Here is a 27,176-nt window from a genome sequence, read left to right as displayed (position 1 = left end):
AAGCTAAGATAATTCAGCATCACCAAACCAGCTTTACAATAAATGCTAAAGGAATTTTTCTAGGCAGGAAACACAAGAGAAGAAAAAGATATACAATAACAAACCCAAAACAATTAAGAAAATGGTAATAGGAACATACATATGGATAATTACCTTAAATGGAAATGGATTAAATGCTCCAACCAAAAGATACAGACTGGCTGATTGGATACAAAAACAAGACCCATATATATGCTGTCTGCAAGAGACCCACTTCAGTCCTAGGGACACATGCAGACTGAAAGTGAGGGGATGGAAAAAGATATTCCATGCAAATGGAAATCAGAAGAAAGCTGGAGTAGCAATTCTCATATCAGACAAAATAGACTTTAGAATAAAGACTTTTACAAGAGACAAAGAAGGGCACTACATAATGATCAAGGGATCAATCCAAGAAGAAGGTATAACAATGGTAAATATTTATGCACCCACCAGAGGAGCACCTCAGTACATAAGGCAAATGCTAACAGCAATAAAAGGGGAAACTGACAGTAACAAAATCATTGTAGGGGACTTTAACAACCTACTTTCACCAATGGACAGATCATCCAAAATGAAAATAAATAAGGAAACACAAGCTTTAAATGATACATTAAACAAGATGGACTTAATTGATATTTATAGGACATTCCGTCCAAAAACAACAGAACACACTTTCTTCTCAAGTGCTCATGGAACATTCTCCAGCATAGATTATACCTTGGGTCACAAATCAAGCCTTGGTAAATTTAAGAAAATTGAAATTGTATCAAGTATCTTTTCCAACCACAATGCTATGAGACTAGATATCAATTACAGGAAAAAATCTGTAAAAAATACAAACACATGGAGGCTAAACAATACACTACTAAATAACCAAGAGATCACTGAAAAAATCAAACAGGAAATCAAAACATACCTAGAAACAATAGACAATGAAAACCCGATGACCCAAAACCTAAGAGATGCAGCAAAAGAAGTTCTAAAAGGGAAGTTTATAGCAATTCAATCCTACCTCAAGAAACAAGAAACATCTCAAATAAACAACCCAAACTTACACCTAAAGCAATTAGAGAAAGAAGAACAAAAAAATACTCAAAGCTAGCAGAAGGAAAGAAATCATAAAGATCAGATCAGAAATAAATGAAAAAGAAATGAAGGAAATGATAGCAAAGATCAATAAAATTAAAAGCTGGTTCTTTGAGAAGATAAACAAAATTGATAAAACATTAGCCAGACTCATCAAGAAAAAAGGGGAGAAGACTCAAATCAACAGAATTAGAAATGAAAAAGAAGTAACAATTGACACTGCAGAGAAAACAAAGGATCATGAGAGATTACTACAAGCAACTATATGTCAATACAATGGACAACCTGGAAGAAATGGACAAATTCTTAGAAAAGCACAACCTTCTGAGACTGAACCAGGAAGAAATAGAAAATATAAAGAGACCAATCACAAGCACTGAAATTGAAACTGTGATTAAAAATCTTCCAACAAACAAAAGCCCAGGACCAGATGGCTTCACAGGTGAATTCTATCGAACATTTAGAGAAGAGCTAACACCTATCCTTCTCAAACTCTTCCAAAAAAAAGCAGAGGGAGGAACACTCCCAAACTCATTCCTTGAGGCTACCATCACCCTGATACCAAAACCAGACAAGAATGTTACAAAAAAAGAAAACTACAGGCCAATATCTCTGATGAACATAGATGCAAAAATCCTCAACAAAATACTAGCAAACAGAATCCAACAGCACATTAAAAGGATCATACATCATGATCAAGTGGGGTTTATCCCAGGAATTCAAGGATTCTTCAATATATGCAAAGCAATGTGATAAACCATATTAACAAATGGAAGGAGAAAAACCATATGATCATCTCAATAGATGGAGAAAAAGCTTTCGACAGAATTCAAAACCCGTTTATGATAAAAACCCTCCAGAAAGTAGGCACTGAGGGAACTTACCTCAACATAATAAAGGCCACATATGACAAACCTACAGCTAACATCATTCTCAATGGTGAAAAACTGAAACCATTTCCACTAAGATCAGGAACAAGACAAGGTTTCCCACTCACACCACTATTATTCAACATAGTTTTGGAAGTTTTAGCCGCAGAAATCAGAGAAGAAAAAGAAATTAAAGGAATTCAAATCAGAAAAGAAGTAGGAAAATTGTCACTGTTTACAGATGACATGATAATATACAAAGAGAATCTTAAAGATGCTACCAGAAAACTACTAGAGCTAATCAATGAATTTGGTAAAGTAGCAGGATACAAAATTAATGCACAGAAATCTCTTGCATTCTTATACACTAATGATGAAAAATCTGAAAGAGAAATTAAGGAAACACTCCCATTTACCATTGCAACAAAATGAATAAATACCTAGGAATAAACCTACCTATGGAGACAAAAGACCTGTATGCAGAAAACTATAAGACACTGATGAAAGAAATTAAAGGTGATACAAACAGATGGAGAGATATAGCACGTTCTTGGATTGGAAGAATCAACATTGTGAAAATGACTATACTACTCAAAGCAATCTACAGATTCAGTGCAATCCCTATCAAACTACCAATGGCATTTTTCACAGAACTAGAACAAAAATTTTCACAATTTGTGTGGAAACACAAAAGACCCTGAATAGCCAAAGCAATCTTGAGAAAGAAAAACGGAGCTGGAGGAATCAGGCTCCTGGACTTCAAACTATACTGCAAAGCTACAGTAATCAAGACAGTATGGTCCTGGCACAAGAAAAGAAATATAGACCAATGAAACAGGATAGAAAGCCCAGAGAAAAACCCACGCACCTAGGGTAAACTAATCTATGACAAAGGAGGCAAGGATATACAGTGTAGAAAAGACAGCCTTTTCAATAAGTGGTGCTGGGAAAACTGGACAGCTACATGTAAAAGAATGAAATTAGAATGCTCCTTAACACCATACACAAAAATAAACTCAAAATGGATTAAAGACCTAAATGTAAGGCCAGACACTATAAAACCCTTAGAGGAAAACATAGGCAGAACACTCTATGACATAAATCACAGCAAGATCCTCTTTGACCCACCTCCTAGAGAAATGAAAATAAAAACAAAAATAAACAAATGGAACCTAATGAAACTTAAAAGCTTTTGCACAGCAAAGGAAACCATAAAGAAGATGAAAAGACAACCCTCAGAATGGGAGAAAGTATTTGCAAACAAAGCAAATGAAAAAGGATTAATCTCCAAAATATACAAGCAGCTCATGCAGCTCAGTATCGAAAAAACAAACAACCCAATCCAAACTTGGGCAGAAGACCTAAATCGACATTTCTCCAAAGAAGATATACAGATTGCCAACAAACACATGAAAGGATGCTCAACATCATTAACCATTGGAGAAATGCAAATCAAAATTACAATGAGGTCTCACCTCACACCAGTCAGAATGGCCATCATCAAAAAATCTACAGGGCTTCCCTGGTGGCGCAGTGGTTGAGAGTCCGCCTGCCGATGCAGGGGACACGGGTTCGTGCCCCGGTCTGGGAGGATCCCACATGCTGTGGAGCGGCTGAGCCTGTGAGCCATGGCTGCTGAGCCTGCGCATCCGGAGCCTTTGCTCCACAACGGGAGAGGCCACAACAGTGAGAGGCCTGTGTACCCACAAAAAAAAAAAAAAAAAAAAAAATCTACAAACAATAAATGCTGGAGAGGGTGTGGAGAAAAGGGAACCCTCTTGCACTGTTGGTGGGAATGTAAATTGATACAGCCCCTATAGAGAACAGTATGGAGGTTCCTTCAAAACCTAAAAATAGAACTACCATATGACCCAGCAATCCCACTACTGGGCATATACCCTGAGAAAGACATAATTCAAAAAGAGACATGTACCACAATGTTCATTGCAGCTCTATTTACAATAGCCAGGAGTTGGAAGCAACCCAAGTGTCCATCAACAGATGAATGGATAAAGAAGATGTGGCACATATATACAATGGAATATTACTCAGCCATAAAAAGAAGCGAAATTGCGTTATTTGTAGTGAGGTGTATGGACCTAGAGTTGGTCATACAGAGTGAAGTACAACAGAAAGAGAAAAACAAATACTGTATGCTAACACATATATAAGGAATCTAAAAAAAAAAAAAGGTTCTGAAGAACCTAGTGGCAGGACAGGAATAAAGACGCAGATGTAGAGAATGGACTTCAGGACATGGGGAGGGGGAAGGGTAAGCTGGGACGAAGTGAGAGAGTAGTATTGACATATATACACTACCAAATGTAAAATTGATAGCTAGTGGGAAGCAGACTCATAGCACAGGGAGATCAGCTCCGTGCTTTGTGTCCACCTAGAGGGGTGGGATAGGGACGGTGGGAGTGAGACGCAAGAGGGAGGGGATATGGGGATATATGTATACGTATAGCTGATTCACTTTGTTATATAGCAGAAAATAACATACACTGTAAAGCAATTATACTCCAATAAAGATGTTAAAAAAAAAACTTAAAAAGACTGAGCATGGCCGCTGCGGGCACAAGGGCCTGCCAGTTCTGTCCCTGGCAGGACACCTCCAACAGGTCGTCTTCCTCTGCAGCTCCCTGTTGGGTTGGCTGAGAGTTTGTCTGAAGCTCTCCCTGTTCAATCTTGCTTCCCTTCCCTTTATTTTTCACAGTGAACTTCTCAGTAAACTTCTACTTTGAACTTGATCTCATTTGCTTTTTGAAAACTCCAAACTGATAGAAAAGGCAATTTTCTTAGTCATATTCAGTACCAAATGATCATGTATACTAATTATTGTATTTACATATATATAATTATTATATTAATATATATAATAATTATACTATATACCATTTAAAACAACAAATAAGACATTCTTAAGGGGAGATTTGGAATTCAGAAGTGTGTGTGTGGGGGAGGGTGGTGGTGGTTTTAGCTGTCACAGTGTCTGGGAGGTGCTAATGTGTTTAATTCTATTACTAAACCTCCCACAATGCATAAGACAGCCCCTAAAATGAAGAATTATCCTGCTAAAAATACCAACGTTGCTCTTTTAAAAAACAATCTTGGTGCTCTTCTTAGTCTAGGGAACTTGGCTTGACAAGTTCCTGTTTTATAAGTTACTATAATGTTTATTGTCCCTTTATATGTTTAGGCTTGAAAGCTCAGCCCCCTCCCAAGGCCTCTAGGAGCTTTCCCATAATTAGAATGCCACCCAAGGTTTTACCCTAATGACTGAAAGTCTAAACAACTTGGTTTTTTAATAAATATAGTAAGTTGAAAGTGGTTTTCAATTATGAATTTCCTAAAATAAGAAAAAAAACCCTTTATTTAGATAATTAAATATAAGCAGTAAGTATCCTAATAGATATTCCTAACATATTAAATAAGGGTACCATTTAATACCTGTGTCATTAATCATTACACTACCATTCACTGCGTAATTGAATACTCTTTGGGCTAAATTCTTCTTGTACTTCATCTTTCAAACTAGATGCATTTCCTAGGACCGGCAGCATCAGCATGACCTGGAGCTGTTAGAAATGCAAAGCGGCAGGCTCCACCCCAGACCTACTTAGTCAGAACCTGCATTTTAACAAGATGCCCAGATGGTTCATACGCACATTAGTTTGAACAACCCTGTGTTTGAACAACCCTGAAAAACCCTAGGAACAACCCGGAGCTTCAAGGTTTAAGCCCAGTTTCAAGTAGAAGCATTTGTTAGCATTTTCAAAATCATTTCTTTCTGTTTCAGCCTGAACTGTCTTCACAAGGGAGAAGTGAAAACAGCACCTTTTCTCTGGTTTCCTGTTTCTTGATTTTGGTGCACTCTACCACATGGTTCCTGAGAGTGATGAACTGGAGGCTGGCAAAGCTTGTTGTCTGAGTGAAAACCCATGGGTATCACTGTTTTTTTAACCCCCAAACGAACATTTCTTAGTTGCTTTGAGAATCCTCTTGAAGTTTCTCTCTCTCCTCTCAGATCATTTTCTTCTTTTGCAAATAATGCTTGCCTTAGGTTTGTTCTGGACAAAATTCTATGAGAAGGAAAGAACTCATTTCTAAAAGAGCTCTCTTCCAGAACAAAACAAGGCTTATTCTAATCTTAAATTAAGTAAACCTTAAACAGTTCTAGAGTGGGAAGCATGGTTGTGATGTAAATGTGGTTTCTTATTTATTCTTGGCCAATGCTGTTAAAATTCCTGTATCAATTTTCCTCTTTCTTCTTATAGTTCTGGCTCCTCCTTCCCACATCTCAAGGAGGGAATTATGAAGCTGTTCACCATCCCTCTCCTTATAAGCTTGGCAATTGAAAGGGAAGAATAAAAGCCCACGTCTAAAGATAATACAGGGACTTCCCTGGTGGTCCATTGCCTAAGAGTCCATGCTCCCAATGCAGGGGGTCTGGGCTGGATCCCTGGTGAGGGAACTAGATTCCACATGCATGCTGCAACTAAGGATCCCGCATGCCCGCGTGCCGCAACAAAGATCCGGCTTGCCGCAACTAAGACTCAATGAAGCCAAATAAATAAATATTTAAAAAATAAATAAAGATAATACACAATGTAGATAATTGAGAATTGGCTATAGACCATTTATTCCTTTGAAATTGACTGTACATAGACAGACCTCATTTTTAATGTCCTTAGGAAAAATTTTAATAATTACTTAATTTTGATACGAGGAAAAGAAACCTCAGGTTTTCTGGTTTCTTTCTAATTGTCTACATAGGAAAAACTATAGCACACATGCTGTAAGTGAGTGGCAAATAGTTAATAAGCTCTCTTTGAATAATTAGTGAATTTTTGAACCAGATTCTCCCTAGGCATAGGTAACAACTTTTGAGAGTTGTTGAAATTTTCTTTTTTTTTTTAACATCTTTATTAGATTATAATTGCTTTACAATGTTGTATTAGTTTCTGCTGTACAACAAAGTGAATCAGCTATATGTATACCTATATCCCCCTCCCTCTTGGGCCTCCCTCCCACCCTCCCCATCCCACCCCTCTAGGTCATCACAAGGAATTTTCAAGACATTTAATCTTAAAACATTTTCTTAAAAATAAACATAAAAGAGCTTAACTTGGGCTGTATATGAACTTGTCTACCAAATCTTTAATTTTGGGAGGAAATGGTAACCAACCTATTGGTACAACTGGTAGACATGTCCACCATTGGCTCCACTTATCTGAACTCTGATATCAACTTGATGAGACCTTCAAACTCTTTCTCTGGTTTAGAAGTCCCCAGGGTCTGCTTAGGGCCTGAATATGAGTGTAGGGGGCATTTTAAAAACACCTCTCTTTCAGGGCCAGTAAGAGTGGCAGCAACACAGGAATTAGAGATAAGGGTGACATATCCAAAAATGATATCTGAACTGACTTCAGATTCTCATTTAAAAGGTATTTTTGTAAATTCCTATCATCATGGTAATGATCATCCTCAACATCCACAACATCCTCACCTTTGTAATCCTGTAAAAATCAGTGAAGCTAAGAAGGGGACTGAGGATTAAAGAAAAAGACTTAAATAAAGGAAACCATGGTAAATAAATGTTAATTTTCCATTAGGAAAACATCCTCACATGTTCAACTATATACACCTTCTAGGCTGACACCGTTTGGTGTGGTCCTAGCTTAGAAGGTCTACCATGTTGCTTAGCAATAGAAGGGAAAGAAAGACTGAGAATCTGTAGAATGTGTCACATGCTCATGAGTATCTGATAACTGTCTTCATACTTTCTATCTGTACACCAGGTATAGAGTTGTTTTTTAAGACCTATTATTATAAGTAAACATATACATTTTATGTTTTTTCTTTTAATTTAATATACAATTTTTACCTTATAGACACATTGTTGAGAAACTCAGTCAAAGCCTTTGATTGTCCCAGTGCCTCTTTTTCTTCTTCCGAAAATTCTCTTGGATAATATTGTGTAGTAGCATTTTTGGGATATGTCCTAATAGATTGAAAGACATTGAATACCAAAAGTTAGATCAAAGACAAGCAAATATAGGTCATAACAGGGCAAATATTTTTCTCTGTGACAATATTAGGATATTATTTTATACTTAAATTCTACATATTGATTTTTTTCTTTATCCTAGACAACTGATGTTGGCTGCCATTTGAAGTATTTTTGAATTTCTCTTTGACATAATCAACAAGCTCTTTATTGTAAAAAAATATTTATCTATCATTTTAAACTTACAGAAAAGTTGTAAGAAGGGTATAAGAAATTCCCATACATTCTTTACCCAGATTCATTAATTATTAACATTTTGTCACATTTGTGTATCATTCTTTCTTCATTTCATTAAATCAGTGTTTCTCAACCAGTGCGACCCTGTTCCATCTTCTCAATCCAGAAATACTTGGTAATGTCTGGAAACAATGTTGGCTGTCACAACTGGGAAGAGCTCCTGGCATCTAGAGGGTAGAGCCCAGGGATGCTAGAGTGCATAAGGCAGCTCTCCCACAACAGAGAATTATCCAGCCGGTAGTGTTGAGGTTGAGAAACTCTGCTCTAAATATACAAAACCTGGAACAAGTTACATTTTGGCAGTAATGGCAGCACCATCTCTGGGAGAAAGCTTATTCCATCCAGTCCGCTCTCAGTGTTCACCTCCACCCTTGAACACAACACATTGTATTGTACCTTTGGGCTTTGTCAGTCTCACCCACTAGACTGAATGAGCTCCTTGATCTTAGGGTGTGGGGCTGTAGAAAGATCATATGGCAAGTCCTTAAGAGAGTGCACTCTGATGACAGGCTGCCTGGCTTTGAAGCCTGGTTCTATCACTTACTAGCTATGTGACCCTAAGCTAATAATTTAACCTCTCTGTGCCTGGTTTTTCATCCCTAAAAGAAATTCTGAAAGTCCCTAGCTCACAGTGTCATTGTAAGGATTGAATGTGTTAATAGATGCAAAGCTTTTAAAACAGTGCCTAGGACATTTTAAGTGCTCACAAAAATTAGGTTGTATTTAACCTGTGTTGTTGAGCAAATGTCAGGAAAATGTCTCTGAGAGGCAAGTATATTAATGGAGAGTAATCAAACAGAGCAGTAAAGAGAGTTTTGTTTATATTTAATTGAACAATTCATTCTTTTTTCCCTGCCTAGATCAGTATCCATAGCAGAAGACAGAGTGATGGAAAGAAAGAATGTTGGTGCTGGAACCAGAGACTTGGGTTCAGATCTTAGCGTCACCTTTTATTTTCTATCCCACAGTAGTACCCTCCAGGTAGGATTAAGTAAGAAATTATATGGTGCCTGGTGGTTTCAACAAAGTAGCAATATGACTGAGTCACTCTTATTTTTTAAAATGTGATTTGTTTTATTGTTCCTCAGCAGATCTATTCATTATTGCTTTAAATTTAAATTATGTTCTAAACATTTAGCTTTCATTTTTAACCTCTTTTTGCCTTAGTTTCCTTATTTGTAAAATGGAGATGGTGCCTACCTCAGAGGGCAGTTGTGAGGATTAATTGAGTTGATGTGTGCAAAGTATTGATACTTAGAAGAATGCCTGGTATGTGGTAAGGACACTGTAAACATTTGCTTTCATTGTCATTACTCTTTGATCCTCATCTTTGATTTTGTTTTTTTACTTCTTCCATCACAATCATATATCCCATCTTTTCCACCTAATTTCTGATCTTAGTAAGTGGTACCAGCATTCTCCCAAGTCACCTGGATTTGAACCATTTGAATTCCCTTTGATTTACTCCTCCCACCACCCCACTTTGTGGGTCAAGACCTGCCGCTATTTCTCATCTATTCCCTCCATCTACATAGAAACAACTGTTCATCATTATCAGTCAACATTCATTGAGAGCCTAATAAATCTAGAGTCCTGTGGTTAGGGTCCCTGTCGTTAGAAGTTCACTCTCCTTTTCTGAGTCTACCTCCTGTGTCTACCCTGGCTGACTCATTCTTTTCACTTTTCTGCACCCTGGTAGAAAAATAGAAATCTCTAGTTGTCTTGACTAAGAAAATTTTCTCAAAATCTAAGTTTCTTTTGTACTAATGAATCACCTCTCTCTTTCCCATCTTACCTTCACTTCTTGGTGTTTAATGATCTTTGATGTCCTAATTCTCTGCCAAGACTTGACTACCAGTCCTTGTCTTTCTCTTCATCTCTTTTGGTTTGGCCTGTCTATCTGCCTCCCTGGTTTCTGACCCGTGTCTTGTCCTGACCCCTGGTATCTATGTACATGTGCTCTAACTTTAACATTACGTTTTCATGGTTCCTGATCCTTTGGTTCACAGAGATCTGAAAAGCATGTTTTGTACTATGGTCCACACTGAGGACCCACGATTCTCCTGGTCACAGCCTCTCTCACTGTATATTTCATGGCTCTTCTCTAAACATTGAACTCAAGTCAGTGACTCTGCACATTCTTCCTTAACTTGATCCTTCTCCTCCTCCTTCCCTTCCTTGGTTCCTTTTCCCCCTCCATTTAATAAGTATGTGCCAGGAACTGTCCTAGGAGTTGGGGATATAGAAGTAAACAAAATAGACAAAGTTCCAGTCTCATGGAGCTTCAGTTCTAAGTGGTGGTGAGGCGAAGGTGAGAGAAGAGAGACAATGCTTGGTGAATTCAAGGAACAAGGAGGGCAGTGGGGCTGGAATGGATGAACAAGGGGAATTGTGGGAAATGAGGGTAGAGGGGCAGATGGAATTTAGATCACATGAAGCCTTGTAGGTTCCTTCAGGATGGGAAGCCATAGGAGGGTTTTTGTCAGTGATGTGATATGACTTGCATTTTAACAGGATTAGTCTGGCTCTTCTATGAAGAACAGAATGTAGGAGGGAAAGGATGGATGGAGAAAGCCCAGTTAGGGTGCATTCCAGTAATCCAGGCAAGAGATGATCATGGCTTGATCCAAGGTGATAGCAGTGAATATGTTTTGAAGATAGACCCAAGAAAATTCAAGGTTTGGGGTCTGAGTAATTACAAGAAGATGAGTGCCATTTACTGAGATGAGGAAGATTCAGAGAGTTTCAGGTTTGAAAATAGAAAATCAGAAGTTTGTTGTTGGGCATGTTAACTTTGAGACACCTATTAGATACTTAAGGAAGCAGATCAATAAATGAGTGTAGAGTTCAGGGGAGAGATTGAGATTGAAGGTATAGATTTGGGAGCCACCAGCAAACAGATAATAGGTAACACCACAGGAATGAATACATTCACCCAGGGATTAAGCATAGTTAGAGAAAACATCAAAAGGAGTTAGCTTTGGGGTCCTTTAATATTTAGAAATTGGAAGGAGAAGGATCCAGTAAAAGAGACTGAGAAGGAGCTGCCAGTGAGTTAGGAGGGATACACTGAGTATTGCCCATAAGCCAAGAAGGAGAAATAGTCAACCATGTTAAATACCGCTGAGAAGCGGAGAAAGAGGGTGTCTGAAAATGGGATTAGGCGATCAGACCACTGCAGGTCTTTGGTGACCTTGTTAAGACTAGAGTGGGCTCAAGGCAGAATGGAAGAGAAGGTGCAACTAGAGAATGTGGAAAACTGCTGTGAGGAGTTTTGTTGTTAAGAAAAAGAAGAAAAAGAAAAAAAAAAAGCAGAGAAAGTAGCTAATAGCCAGAAAGGTTGAAACAGTTTTTTGTTTGTTGGCTTTAATGATGGGAGTTACAGCATTTTGTATTTATACATGTCTCCTCTCCACCCTCTCTTCTTGGTTTGCTGACACCACCTTACTTTACCTGGTTTAGTTACAGTAGATTCCCATTTGGCCAATCTCAACTCCAGGGTTTTTTTTTCCCTCTGCACTCCAATACATACTGCCTGGCTCATCTTACTTTAATAGCTTTAATCTTGCCTCTCCCTTGCTTCAGACCTTGCCAAAATTCCCTATTGTCTGCCACAGAGAGTCTGCTTGTCTCTGCTGCTCCCTCCACGCTACCCAGGCTGGTCTCCTTGTGGTCCCATGCAGACTCTGTTCATCCCACCCCCTAGGTGGTCAGGTCATTTAAAAAAATCTGGGATGTTTTCCCTTTCTCTATGTCTCCAAATCATATTCAACATTTGTAGCTTATCTTTTATAGATCTAAAATTATTTCAAAATAACTTTTTTTAATCCTAAAAAATATGCATAGGTTAGCTAAATATGTCTTCAGATTTATACAACATTCAAAGCTGAGCTCAAGTCCCCAAAGCATTCCCTCAGCCATCAATTTTACATCAATTCATTCACTGGATAAATTTTAATTAAATTACAAATTTAATTAATCATTTGTAGCCTCAAGTGCTCAGGATCTAAGGCAGACAGGTGAGCAGATGAATAAAATATGGGTCATCAGTGCTATAATAAAGATACCTCTAAGCTCTAGTGGGAACCCAGAGGAGAGAGTGATAAGTTCTACCTGGAGTTTCCAGGAAATCACAGAGGAGGGGGTACTGAACTGGAACTTAAAGGGTGAAGAAGGGTGGATAAGGTAGTGAAGGGCATTTTATGCAGAGGAATAGCAAGGGCAAAGGCAGGAAAACGTGGAAGAGCAGGTATTCTGGGAGCTGGAAGTAGCTCATAGGCTAGAGCACAGAGGGCTTGCTTAGGAACAGGGCTGGACAGGCAGACAGTGCCTTGTCATGAAGGAAGGAGGACCTTATATGTCATCCTAATGGCTCTGGATGAGATGGGGAGACATGGAAGAGATTTGGGCAGTAGTGAAGTAAAACAATCTGATTTGGTACATAAGAATGATCACTTAGGCAGTAGAATAGACAAGTTAGAAGGTGATGGTCATATTTCAGATGAGATGACCAGGTCCCCTTCTCTGAGAGCAGTACTATAGTTATTAAGAACATTGCTCATTTTCCCACTTCATAATCTTTACAGTCTTATATACTTGTATTTCATTTTCCTAGTAAGATTGTTAAAAGGCATTGTTGCCTATAATTAGATCTTGAGCTGAATTACCCTGTGGAGATCTGGCATCACTGTCATTGCGTTTTTATTATACAGATCTCTCAAAGTAATCATGGATGTTGCTGGATTTTAACCACAATTGCCTTTCAAAATACATATAAATTCATCACATACTTACCATCTTGTCTGAGTACTTGTGTCCTTGATTTTGGGGACTACTTGCATGCCAACATCTCTCTCAAGTTGCTTAAGGGTAAAATTTTTATCTGGGTAGGCTGTACATTCAATATAGGCATCTTTTACACTGGAAGCATTCTGGTCACTGAACTTAACTGGGGCACCAAATTCACTTCGTTTTCGAGAAATCATATATGTAATCTGCAACACATGTAAGCAGTACAGGAAACAATCGAGTCTCTGGAGAAAAATGATGTGTGGCCGACAATACGGGTGCTCTGTCCACATCCTCTTGGACCCCTTTGTGTACTTTCTGTGCACCTTTCCAGGTCCTTTTGCTCTCTGTTCCCACAGCCACCAGCCACCTACCTCTCTTCTGTGGAGGATGCTCTAGAGCTACCAGGACCACTTTGCCTGAAGGTACAAAGAACAGGAAGTGACTGGCAGTTTATATCCAGGCCAGCAATGGACTGGTGGGAGACATATGTAAGCCCATCTCTTTTGCTTCTGTTTGGGACAACTCTGAGGTATAATTTACACTCCAGAGTTCCCTAGAGGTCCAGGCTGAAGCCTTCACTCTGCCAGACTTTTGCCTGAGAGTGCACCCTTGCAGGGCTTCTGTCTCGGTCCTGCTGCTTTCCTATTCTCTTATGGGGCCCTTTCATAATAAATCACTTGCACACGATTGCTCCTCTCAGGGGCTGGTCTGGGAATGCCACTTTGTTAGTTTCCTAGGGCTGCTGTAACCACATACCACAGACTAGGTAGCTTAAAGCAACAGGAATTTATTCTCTCTTGGTTGTGGAGGCTGGAAGTCTGAACTAAGGTGTTGGAGGGTTGGTTCCTTCTGAGGTGGAATCTGTTCCCTGCCTGCTCCCAGCTTCTGCTGTGACGGCCAGCAATCCTAGGTGTTGCTTGGCTTGTGATACATCACTCCAATTTCTGCCTCCGTCTTCCATGGCGTTCTCCCTGTGTCTCTGTGTTTTCACAAGAGTGTCTTCTTATAATGACGCCTGCCCTATTGGATAAAACTCCCCTTACTTCCTTTCTGAGGTACTGGGGTTTAGGACTTCAACTTATCTTTTGGAGGGAGACACAGGCCAGCCCATAACACCCCCCTAAGACAGTGACCATTCTTCTATCAAAAAAAAGCCATATCCCTGCAGCAAACACAGCAAACCACACTGATCCCTCGGGGATATGTGTTGCTCAGCTATAGGGAGGTGATGGCTAGACATCATATTCAAGCTGCTGACCTCTCTTGTGGATTCTTTAACCGATTCTTCCTCAATTTCTTTTTCACTGCCCAAAGAAACCCATGGTTTAGAGATAGGTGGCTTATAAATATATATATCTTCAGGAATATGCTCTTTATATTCTTCTTGTTCTTCTGGAACTTCTGGAGGCTGCAATAAAATAAATAGGATTCTAAAATATATTACCAGGGCTTCCCTGGTGGTGCAGTGGTGAAGAATCCGCCTGCCAATGCAGGGACACAGGTTCGAGCCCTGGGCTGAGAAGATCCCATGTGTCGTGGAGCAACTAAGCCCGTGCCCCACAACTACTGAGCCTGCGTTCTAGAGCCTGTGAGCCACAACTGAAGCCCGCACTCCTAGAGCCCATGCTCCGCAACAAGAGAAGCCACCGCAATGAGAAGCCCGCACACCGCAAAGAAGCATAGCCCCCGCTCACTGCAACTAGAGAAAGCCCGTGCGCAGCAACAAAGACCCAGTGCAGCCAAAAATAAATAAATAAAGTAAATAATAATAAAATTTAAAAAATAATATATTAAAAAAATAATAAAATAAAATATATTACCAGAAGAAAACCTATGGTTACCAAAGGAAAAGGGGGGGGGGATAAATTAGGAGGTGGGATTAACATATAAACACTACTGTATATAAAATAGATAACCAACGAGGACCTACTGTATAGCACAGGGAACTCTACTCAGTATTTTGTAGTAACCTATAAGGGAAAAGAATCTGAAAAAGAATATATATATATACATATATATACATATGTATATAAAACTGAATCACATTGCTGTACACCTGAAATTAACACAACATTGTAAATCAACTATACTTCAATTAAAAAAAAGAGTTAAGTTCAGCAAATATATATACATATTACCAAATTTAGGTTATAATTACACATGTATATTTTGCAATAAACTTTGTTTTTATATAAATTCATTAAGCTCTTCCTTATTATTTTTCTTCTTTGTTGGTTCATGCTTTTCAACTATGAGAAGGAAACTATGCAAAAAAAAAAGGAAGAATGGCAAAAAAGAAAGAGATCAAGGATATAGAAAGAAGATGAAAGAATCAAGAGGGGAGAGGAAAAAAAGGAAAAGATGTGTGATAAGAAAAAAGCATTTACTGTATGCCTTTAAGAATATGGAATGCTAAAACTTGATAAAATATAAAACTAATTTTCTCTGATTTCATGAAATGTTTTTCTGATGAGAGGATTATATGTATGAATAAATATGATATCCATTAAATTATAAAGAGCAAATGTTTTTTAAACCAAGATGTCCACAAGAAGATATACAGACAGATAAAGATATAGATACAGATACAGATATAGATATATAGATGTTCACTGCTACTTTATTCATAATAGTGAAAAAATGGGCAACCAAAATGAATATCAATAGGGAAAAGGGTTGATATAGTTTGGTATAGTCAGAAGATAAAATCTCATAAAACAGTTGCAATGAACAAACTCAATTTACATGTATATGATTTTAAGTGTATCAACATGAATAGATCCTAGAAGTTTACAATTTGGTGAAAAACAAAAGTTGCAAAACAAGTTGTATAATATAATTTTATGTAAATTTTAAATGAATAAAACAATAAAATGTATTATTTGTGGAGCATACATGCATGGTAACAGTATGAAACCATGGACAGAAGACTATATAACAACCTTAGAATAATAGTTCCTTATAGAGAGAAGTTAGAAAAATTGAATTAAGGAGGATATAAGAGACAGTGAAACATTATCTCTTATATTTTATTTCCTTTCAAAAGAATTTGAAGTAAATATGACAAAATAGTAACATTTGTTAATTCTGAGTGGTGACTGTATAGATATTTGTTTCATCATCTGTGCTTTTCTATACACTTGAAATATTTCACCATAATAAAAAAATTAAAACACAGAAAAAAGCAATCATAAAAATAAAACTGAAAATGTTAAGGCTAACTGAGAAATTATTTCAAATGTAAAAAGTGTTCAATATTTTAAAATGCTATGGCTTTCCTTTATTTTTCTTGCTTATTGGACAACCACACAAACCCCTCTGTCTCCCTCAGTTTGACCAAACCTCCCCATGAGGATGCCAGACCGGAAGGCAAGTGTCAGAAGTCTGTTGCCTTTCATGACCACTTTGAACACAACACCCCGAAGGTGAACTGACTTCCTTTCCTTGGAAACTAACATTCTTTTATATTCTGCTTATCTTTGACACCCTGTTCCCCTCAACTGCCCACTGACCAAGTTGTCCTTTAAAAATTTTGCTTTTAAATAATCATAGCAAAAATTTATGGAGCACTTAGCTTTGTGCCAGGCACTATACAAAGGGCTTTACCTGCATCGGCCCATTTAATCTTCACAACAGCCCTATTGGTGCCACCGTTTTGCAGATGAGAGGTTCAGTAGCTTACCCAAAGTCATGGTGATGGCAAGAGGAGAAGCAGGAATATGGGCCAAGGAGTGGTGATAGCAGTGGTACTCCAGATTTGTTGTTTCCAGTCCCACTGGGTAAATGAAGGGCAAATAAGTAGAGTATCTGCTACCCTGAGATGTATGAGTTAGCTCGCCCTTACCCCACCTACTCTAGGCCCCAGGGAATCAGAGCTGAACAAGAATAATCATGACCATGTCTGGGGTTCCCCCAGAGGTACTGCTTCCTTCTGACAATCAACAGATTGCTTAGGGTGTGCTTACATTTAAATAGTTTTCCTTGCCCTCTTCAGTTCCAATAAGATAAAAGTTAAGTCCATATTTGAAGTCTTTGTCATAAACAAGGAGAAGCTCATCTCCAGGATATTCCTGCAAAAATATAATCAAAAAAGAAGGTTAATGTTCAGTAGTCATTCAGTTTATTCAGATCTGACACAAAATTAATATTTCTTTAATCAATCAATCATAGAAGATAACCACAGTGCTAACCTATGGTTAATAACCCCAAATTGCAAGGTTATTTTATTAACTTACAAAAGCTCTTAAAACACAACGCTTCCAGGGAAACTTACCATGTAATTTTATTTCTAACAGGAAAAAAAGGAAGCATTCATTTTATTTGGTATTGTGCTCTGTAGCATGTTTGTGGACAAATCAGGACTAAAATTATGAATTAAACAATTAAAGCAGTATGGGAAAATAAAGGTAGGTTCCCTTTCTAGTTAAAATTGGGCAAGGATGAGCTTTTCTGGGTGTGGAGTAAGACAAAATGTCACAGATAGGAGTTTGCTTTTCACAAAGGGTCATCAAGAAGGATTCCCAAGGAGGGATGGGCAAGCTAGCATTTGCCCAAAGTAATGGGAAATGCCAGATTTGAACTCAGAAATCTCTCCAATTTTTGTGATTATGTATCAGGAACCTCTTGAGGTAGAACTGAAAAATAAAGAGGGATACTGTACTTACCTGAATAATTTTTTTGACTGGGTAGAAATCAGATACTGCAGCTCTGTTTTCAAAGTCTGCAAAAATATCTTCTTTTTGGATAAGTTTATAAGGTTGTTCATCTGTGACATCTTCATCTATTCTGCAGTTAAATATCTCCTGGGTCTTGTTAGTTAACACTAAAGGATAAATTTCTGGATGACCTGGGAAAGGCAAAGTGGAATTTGGACATTAAATATAACCATTTAAAATATTAACACTAGGAAACATGCAATTGTTTGCTTTAAATAATTGCCTTGGTTAAAATTTTAAAAGACTTTAAAATCATTGTTCATATTTTTAAAGTAAGTTTATCCATTATAAAAAATGTCAACAAATGAACTTATTTACAAAACAGAAACAGACTCACAGACTTAGAAAACAAACGTATCGTTACAAAAGGGGAAATGTGGCAGCAGGGAGGGATAAACTGGGAGTTTGGAATTGACATATACACACTACTATACTTAAAATAAATAACCAACAAGCACCTACTGTATAGCACAGAGAACTGTACTCAATATTCTATAATAACCTCAATGGGAAAAAAATCTGAAAAAGGATATATGTATATGTATAACTGAATCACTTTGCTGTACACCTGAAACTAACACAGCATTGTAAATCAATTATACTCCAATATAAAATTTAAAAAAAATTTTAATGTCAAAAAGATGAAAATAACAATTACCCATAATTCTATCTCTCAAGAGAGAACCTCTATTAATCGTTTGCTCTATTTCCTTCCAGTCACTCCATATATAGTATCTTAAATGAAATTCTAAATCCTGCCTTTCATACTTACTATTATGTCACTAGAATTTTACTATGACATTATATAATTTTTCTAATGCATCATTTTATTTTATTTTGATTTATTTTTTTCTTATTGTTTTTTTGTGTGTGGTACACGGGCCTCCCACTGCTGTGGCCTCTCCCGTTGCGGAGCACAGGCTCCGGACGCGCAGGCTCTGGACGCGCAGGCTCAGTGGCCTTGGCTCACGGGCCCAGCTGCTCCGCGGCATGTGGGATCCTCCCGGACTGGGGCACGAACCCGCGTCCCCTGCATCGGCAGGCGGACTCTCAACCACTGCGCCACCAGGGAAGCCCGCATCATTTTAAATTAATGTAATTATATAGCATAATTTTTAACTGTTCTGTTGGTAAGCATTACATTTTTTCTCATTTGTTTCTAGTGATTATAAATAACTCTACAAACAAATATATAGTTTATAAACTTTTATCACATTTCAAATTATTTTCTTAGGTTTAAAAAAAAATTTTTTGTGTGTGGTTTAACATTATATTTTAAATCTGAAAGACAAAGGTCAAATTCTCAAAACTAATACTTAAGATCTAATGAATAACAAAAGTATAAGAACCAAGACAGTTATATATGATGAGAATGTACAGAAATGGCCTAAATGACAGTTGAAAATAGCAGTTCATATTTTTTTTTCAGTTATACATATATCTATTCTTTTTCAAATTATTTTCCCAGGAGAGGTTTTAAAAGTGAAATTATTGGTTCAAAGGTATTATCACCATCTTAGGCTCTATCAAACCTGTATTGCTCTCCTAAAACACCTCCTCCCTCACCCCTTCACCTGTTGCTCTCTCTCATCAGATGACCCTGCTTCCTCTCACAGAGAAAATTCTGTGTCTGTACAGCAAAGAATCCTGGGATGTCCCGCAGCCCTGCCCACCAGCTCATCAGCACAGGCCCCGTCTTTCTGCCCTTCCCTCCAGTTCGAAGACTTGCCTGCCCCTCTCCACCCTTCTCAGCCCATCAACTCTTCCTCTCCCGTCAACCTTTCCTACCTCTGTGCTGTTTGCCCTCAGCATGCTGATTTGTTCAATAGTCTCCCATTTTAAAGAAACCTTCCCTTGACCCTAGATAGGTACCTCTGCTCCCTAGGGCTCTTTTTCAGTCAAACTTGTTATTCAGTTCTTCACACTTTTTTTTAAAAAAATTATTTATTTATTTATTTTTGCCTGCGTTTGGTCTTCGTTGCTGTGCACGGGCTTTCTCTAGTTGCGGCGAGCGGAGGCTACTCTTCATTGCGGTGCGCGGGCTTCTCATTGCGGTGGCTTCTCTTGCTGAGGAGCACGGCCTCTACGGCGAGCGGGCTTCAGTAGTTGTGGTGCATGTGCTTAGTAGTTCCGCGGCATGTGGGATCATTCTAGACCCGGGCTCGAACCCGTGTTCCCTGCATTGCCAGGCGGATTCCTAATCACTGTGCCACCAGGGAAGCCCTAGTTCTTCACACTTTAAAGCTACTGACTTTCCAATTAGGTTGTATTAGTAAACCTGGAACTGGAGAGGAACCTCCCCTCCCTCTTCCCTCCTCTGGTTCCCCAGTCCCAGAATTGCCCTCAAAAGAGGAGGAAGGGGAGGTTCAACAGGCTTCCATTATTGTTCTTCCTGTCCCTTTGCCCCCCACCCCAGGTCAGTCCTGGGCAGCAGCAAGCCCTGGGACAGCGGATGGAAGAAGACAAGGTATCATTTTGCCTCAATCTTCTCTCTCAACCCTACTTCTCATTTTCTTATCCTTTTTATCACCATCAGCTTCTACCACCCCAGGTTCAGTTCTGCATTTATCCCCAGAACTCCCTCCCCCAGCTCTATGCTCCGGGAGCCCCAGAACCCACTCCCATCCTCTCCAGGCCCCCCACACCTGGATGTCCCAACATCCTCCCTCCCACTGCTCAACAGGTGTGTCAGCGAGGGGAAAAGTGCATGCAGCCTCTCAAGTAGGAATTTTGAGCTTATTTTCCCACAGAAACATTGACCCCTCGCCCTGGAAGCTCTATGATACGATTATTCAGGTGATTATTAGTGACTATGCATAACACTGATTATGTATGGAAATATATTCCAAATTGCAATCAGTTGGCATAATAAACAAACATTTGGAATACAAGTGGTTCATAAATTAGGGACAAATTGCCCATTTTTATCTCCCCTTAAAATACTAACCCTAACACCTGCATGTAGAGGATGCTCAAAGGCAATTGTTTTTTTTTGTTGTTGTTGTTTGTTTGTTTGTTTGCTTCAGATCATATTTATTGTGGGGTTAGGGGTGGGGATCTTGGGGTTAGAGGACAGCAACTGCGGCTGGCGGGATGAGCCGCTCTCGACGTGCCTGCAGGAGCTGTCCGGGTGTCAGGTACGGGATGGTCCAGGGCCAGAGGGCACGCAGGATCCCGGGGGTGCTTATGACAGGAAGCAGTGTGCTGGCACCTGGGATGCGGGGGTCTCCAGAGCTTCATGCACAGCAGGGCCCCCAGCACGCCCTCGGGGCGGGGGGACCTCAGGGCCCAGATCCTGGTTGGTGGTGAGGTGAAGGTGACGCAGGGCAGCCACAGCCTCGGTGTCGGCCCCAAAACAGCTGTTGACTTGATTCACATGCAAGTTATCCTTTAAAATCATACTGCCAGCCGTAATTTGTAGAGTGTCCGATGCATAAGAGCCCTTGGAGTTTTGTCTTGGAAAACCACTAGGTGGAACTGTAAGACCCACACTGAGCTGGAGCTGGAAAGGAGGTGGCTGCCCTTCATAAACAGAGGCGCTCACAAAGGCCAGAAAGCTTCCTACCCTCCACGAAACTGGAAGGACACTGACAAAGATGGTGTTCTATGTCACCTGCTCCCACTAAACATACTTCAAATCCTACTGGCTGGATATTTGTCATAAAAATAATCCTTTTACACTAATTGGGCTTTTCCAAGGCAACTTTAATAGAGGATCTAACATTCCTTTATCTAGAAGTTAGCAGTAGTCGTAGCCTGTTTCTGGCTGGTGTTGGGAATCAGTAATAACTGCAGGCAACTAGTAGCCAATAGACTACACAGAACTCCTAGAGTCTAGTACCTCCGTGCCCTACCTGAACAATGGCCAAACTAAACACAGCAAGGCCTGATGCTACTGGCCACCCCAAGGGTCTTTGGCTAAATTCAGTGTAAGAATTGTTGTTATTTAGGCCTGGAGGCCTGCACTGAAGATAACACTGTAGGTATATAACAATGAGGCTCTGGTGATTAGCAATGAGATGGGCTCTGGGCTCAGTTGTGCCTCCAGCAGAGTGGTCCAGGAGGGTGAGAAAGATGTTGGAGCAGAGGAGAAGGGCTGCAGGGCCTCCTGAAGCTTACAGAGGTCAGGAGTGCCTGCCATGAGGGCAAGACCGACTGGATAGGGGACCAGGCCAGTGCAGTGAATGAATAACAGTGTGAGTAAATAACAGCATGTTCGTTATAGCAGTTTCTGTGAAGCACCTACTTACTGCCAGACGCTATTCTAAGCACATTACATGGATTATTAATTCATTTACTCTTCATAACAACATTCAGAGGCTGCTCCTATAATTGTCTCCATTTTTTAGCTGAGAAAACTGAGGCCCACAGAGTCCAAGTAAGGTATCCAAGGTTGGGGGCTGGGAGTTAGAAAGAGGGGAGCTAGGATCCAAACCAAGGTCCCTGCACTATAACTAGCAGGCCATACTTTCTCTCAAAAGTGTGAACACAGCAGAGCACAGGAGATGGTCCTCCTCCCCCTTCACAGATAGTCAGGGAGGTAAGAGAGGTACACTGTATAGGATGCAGTGAATGGCAGTTATTCACCTAGTAGCCTGGTAGAGCAGGAGCTGAAGACAGACTCAAGCTCCACACAACTAACTAGCTCAGAATCTTGCTGTGCGCGCAAGGAAGAGCCCGGTGCAATATAAATCATAGGCCACACATCAGTTGTACTGCATATTGAAACAGAGTATGTAAATAAGCCCTATGCATTTCATCCATATCTTTTTTTAGCATTTTGCTTGTTGTTTACTTTAAAAAAAGTTTTATTGAGATATAATTGATAAATAATAAACTGTATATATTTAAAGTGTACAATTTGATAAACATATGCATTTACCCATGAAACCATCATCACAATGGAGATAAAGAACACATCTATAATCCCCAAAAGTTTCCTCTTGCCCCTTCTCCCAGCACCCCTCCTCACTCCCAGACAACCACTGCTCTGCTTTCTATTACTATAGATTAATAGTTAGTTTTTTATGGAATAGTTATAAAACTCACCTCTCTGGGCATCTGCTTCCTCATCTGAGGAATGAGGTAGTGATACCTACCTCATGAGCTTGTTGCAGAAGTTAATTTAGGTAGTCCATGCACATTTCCTTAAAACTTGCACAACACTTTTTGTTTGTCTTCTTTTGCTCAGCACAATTATTTTGATATTCACTCATGTTGCTGCACATAGCAGTAGCTCATTCCTTTATATTTCTGACTAGTATTTCATAAAAGAAAAAATCAATTAGGCAAAGATTTCTTAAGAGTTACAGTTTGGGGTGCTGTATCTTGGAAATCTTTGCTAATCCAAGGTCACAAAGATTTTTCTCCTATGTTTTCTTTTAGAAGTTTTATATTTGGTTTTATATTTAGGTCTATGATCCATTTTGAGATAATATTCGTATATGATGTGCGATATGGATTGAGGTTCACTTTTTTGCATGTAAATATCCAACTGTTCCAGCATCATTTGTTGAAAAGACTATCTCTTCTCCACTGAATTGCCTTCGTACTTACTTTTGTTGAAATCGATTGACCATATATATGTGAATATAGTTTTGGACTCCTTATTCTCATTCACTGATCTATTTCTCTATCTTTTTTTTTGGCTGCTCCATGCAGCTTGTGGGATCTTAATGTATCATTTAAAGCTTGTGTTTCCTTATTTATTTTCATTTTGGATGATCTGTCCAATGGTGAAAGTGGGGTGTTAAAGTCCCCTACTATGAATGTGTTACTGTCAATTTCCCCTTTTATGGCTGTTAGTATTTGCCTTATGTATTGAGGTGCTCCTATGTTGGGTGCATAAATATTTACAATTGTTATATCTTCTTCTTGGATCGATCCCTTGATCATTATGTAGTGTCCTTCTTTGTCTCTTCTAATAGTCTTTATTTTAAAGTCTATTTTGTCTGATATGAGAATTGCTACTCCAGCTTTCTTTTGGTTTCCATTTGCATGGAATATCTTTTTCCATCCCCTTACTTTCAGTCTGTATGTGTCTCTAGGTCTGAAGTGGGTCTCTTGTAGACAGCATATATATGGGTCTTGTTTTTGTATCCATTCAGCCAGTCTGTGTCTTTTGGTGGGAGCATGTAGTCCATTTACATTTAAGGTAATTATCGATATGTATGTTCCTATTCCCATTTTCTTAATTGTTTTCGGTTTGTAGGTCTTTTCCTTCTCTTGTTTTTCCTGTCTAGAGAAGATCCTTTAGCATTTTTTGTAAAGCTGGTTTGGTGGTGCTGAACTCTCTCAGCTTTTGCTTGTCTGTAAATGTTTTAATTTCTCCATCAAATCTGAATGAGATCCTTGCTGGATAGAGTAATCTTGGTTGTAGGTTTTTCTTCTTCATCACTTTAAATATGTCCTGCCAGTCCCTTCTGGCTTGCAGAGTTTCTGCTGAAAGATCAGCTGTTAACCTTATGGGGATTCCCTTGTGTGTTATTTGCTGTTTTTCCCTTGCTGCTTTTAATATGTTTTCTTTGTATTTAATTTTTGACAGTTTGATTAATATGTGTCTTGGCGTATTTCTCCTTGGATTTATCCCGTATGGGACTCTCTGTGCTTCCTGGACCTGATTAACTATTTCCTTTCCCATGTTAGGGAAATTTTCAACTATAATCTCTTCAAATATTTTCTCAGTCCCTTTCTTTTTCTCTTCTTCTTCTGGAACCCCTATAATTCAAATGTTGGTGCATTTAATGTTGTCCCAGAGGTCTCTAAGACTGTCCTCAGTTCTTTTTGTTCTTTTTTATTTATTCTGCTGTGCAGTAGTTATTTCCACTATTTTATCTTCCAGGTCACTTATCCGTTCTTCTGCCTCAGTTATTCTGCTATTGATCCCATCTAGAGTATTTTTAATTTCATTTATTGTGTTGTTCATCGTTGCTTGTTTCATCTTTAGTTCTTCTAGGTCCTTGTTAAATGTTTCTTGCATTTTGTCTATTCTATTTCCAAGATTTTGGATCATCTTTACTATCATTATTCTGAATTCTTTTCCAGGTAGACTGCCTATAGCTTGTGGGATCTTAGTTCCCTGACCAGGGAATGAACCCAGGCCCTTGGCAGTGAAAGTGTGGAGTCCTAACCACTGGACCGCCAGGGAATTCCCTATTTCTCTATCTTTATAGTATTTTGTTTTTATATTAACAACAGTAAAATGCAAACCTTCTTTGAGACAGCCCTCTGTAAGGAAATGTGCATGTACTACCTAATTTAACTTCTGCAACAAGCTCATGAGGTAGGTATCACTACCTCATTCTTCAGATGAGGAAGCAGAGGCCCAGAGAGGTGAAGATTTTTGTGGTCACACAGTCATTAAGTGGCAGAATTACGATTCAAACCACATGTGTTTAATTCCAAAAACTGTGCTATTAATCACTTGTGGTAAACAGAATAATATCCCCCCAAAGATATCCATGTCCTAATTTCCGAAACCTGTGAATATGTTGCCTTACATGCCAAAAGGGACTTGCAGGTGTGATGAAGTTCAGGATCTTGAGATGGGAAGGTTACTGGGCTCCTGAGGTGGGTCCAATGTAATCACAAGGGTCCTTATAAGAGGAAGGCAGAAGGGTCAATGCCAAGGAAGGACATGTGACACGGAGGCAGAGGTCTACGCCAGAGAAAGATTAGAAGATGCTACGCTGCTGGCTTTGAAGACAGAGGAAGGGGCCAAGAGTCAATGAACACAGGGAGCCATTAGTTGAAAAATGTAAAAAAACAGATTATCCCTTCAGAGCCTCCAGAAGGAACCAGCACTGCCAACACCTTGACTTTACCCCAGTGAAAGTAATTTCAGACTCCTGATTTCTAAAATTGTATGATAATAAACTGGTGGTAATTTGTTATAGCAGCAATAGACCATTAATACACCACAGATACTCTAACCTGTATTAAAGTGTGACTTATAATTTGGGTAAATTATTTAACTTTTGGGAGTCACAGCACCTCCATCTTGTAATGACCATAGCAATGTTACTTCCTAGAGGTAAAGGGATGAGAGGAGTATGTCTGGCACAAAGCTGTTGCTCCATAAATGTTAACTACATGTAAAAATCACACCTCTTCTCTAGAAACCTCCAGACGTTGCCTTAATTAGGAGACAGCTTTTGGCTAGTCTGTTGCTCCCTTGGTTCCTTGGTAGGAAAGGGAAACCTAGTCCCCTGCAGCATGACAGCCACAAGTCCAGAGTGACAGCTGACAATGTCAGACCCCACAGCAAGGAAGTCAGAGGGTCCTGGTGTTGCCTGAGGGGAGTCTGGGGGTAGAGAGAGAGGCTGTAAAAAAAGGGGATGCTAAGTCAAAACCTACCCTCAAGTCTCACTACAAAGTGCTGAGATTTCTTTTTCTTTTTTTTTCTCCTTAAAGAAACATACTCACATCTATTTTTCAGTCCATTTACTTTCAGCTGAAACCTCTCCACCATGCCCCATTCTCAGGTCCATGGATTTGCTTACCAGTTAATTATTTCATCAGGAAATATTTACTACACAGCTACTATGTGAAAAGCATAGTGCTAGTGCCAGGGTATACAATCTAGAGGGGGAGACAGACATTAAATAGATAAATACACTCAGAAATACATAAGGACAAATGGTGACAAGTGCTATCTAGGAGAAAACAGGGTGAGAGATAGAACATAGAACTAAGGAGGGTGGTAGTGCTGGTGGTCTGTCTAAACAGGAAGAACGGGGAAAGCAATTCATTCATTTATTCAATCAATCAATCAACAAATATTTATTGAGCGCTTATTCTGTATCAAGATAGGCATTTTTCTTGGATTGATCCCTTGATCATTATGTAGTGTCCTTCTTTGTCTCTTGTAATAGTCTTTGTTTTAAAGTCTATTTTGTCTGATATGAGAATTGCTACTCCAGCTTTCTTTTGATTTCCATTTGAATGGAATATCTTTTTCCATCCCCTCACTTTCAGTCTGTGTGTGTCCCTAGGTCTGAAGTGGGTCTCTTGTAGACAACATATATATGGGTCTTGTTTCTGTATCCATTCAGCCAGTCTATGTCTTTTGGTTGGAGCATTTAGTCCATTTACATTTAAGGTAATTATTGATATGTATGTTTCTATTACCATTTTCTTAGTTGTTTTGGGTTTGTTATTGTAGGTCTTTTCCTTCTCTTGTGTTTCTTGCCTAGAGAAGTTCCTTTAGCATTTGTTGTAAAGCTGGTTTGGTGGTGCTGAATTCTCTTAGCTTTTGCTTGTCTGTTAAGGTTTTAATTTCTCCGTGAAATCTGAATGAGATCCTTGAAACAAATTAAAGATGATACAAATAGCTGGAGAGATATACCATGATCTTGAACTGGAAGAATCAACATTGTGAAAATGCCT

General features: G+C 39.1%; 1 protein-coding gene across 1 annotated transcript in view; it reads right to left on the bottom strand.

Annotated features, from left to right (window-relative positions):
- Positions 1-27,176, bottom strand: part of DNAI3 (dynein axonemal intermediate chain 3) — a gene marked incomplete at both ends in the record, with an annotated part of 87,308 nt that overhangs the window by 53,145 nt on the left and 6,987 nt on the right. Inside the window, 5 exons of the mRNA XM_079721235.1 lie at positions 7,864-7,980; positions 13,078-13,277; positions 14,333-14,482; positions 17,040-17,144; positions 17,739-17,920. Of these exons, the coding sequence (XP_079577361.1) occupies positions 7,864-7,980; positions 13,078-13,277; positions 14,333-14,482; positions 17,040-17,144; positions 17,739-17,920 (754 nt within the window). The remainder of the gene's footprint in view (positions 1-7,863; positions 7,981-13,077; positions 13,278-14,332; positions 14,483-17,039; positions 17,145-17,738; positions 17,921-27,176) is intronic.

This window comes from Hyperoodon ampullatus, assembly GCF_949752795.1.
Source record: "Hyperoodon ampullatus genome assembly, chromosome: 2".
Lineage (NCBI taxonomy): Eukaryota > Metazoa > Chordata > Mammalia > Artiodactyla > Ziphiidae > Hyperoodon > Hyperoodon ampullatus.
Note: the sequence above shows the minus strand (reverse complement) of the source record. Positions and strands in the feature narration are given on the sequence as shown.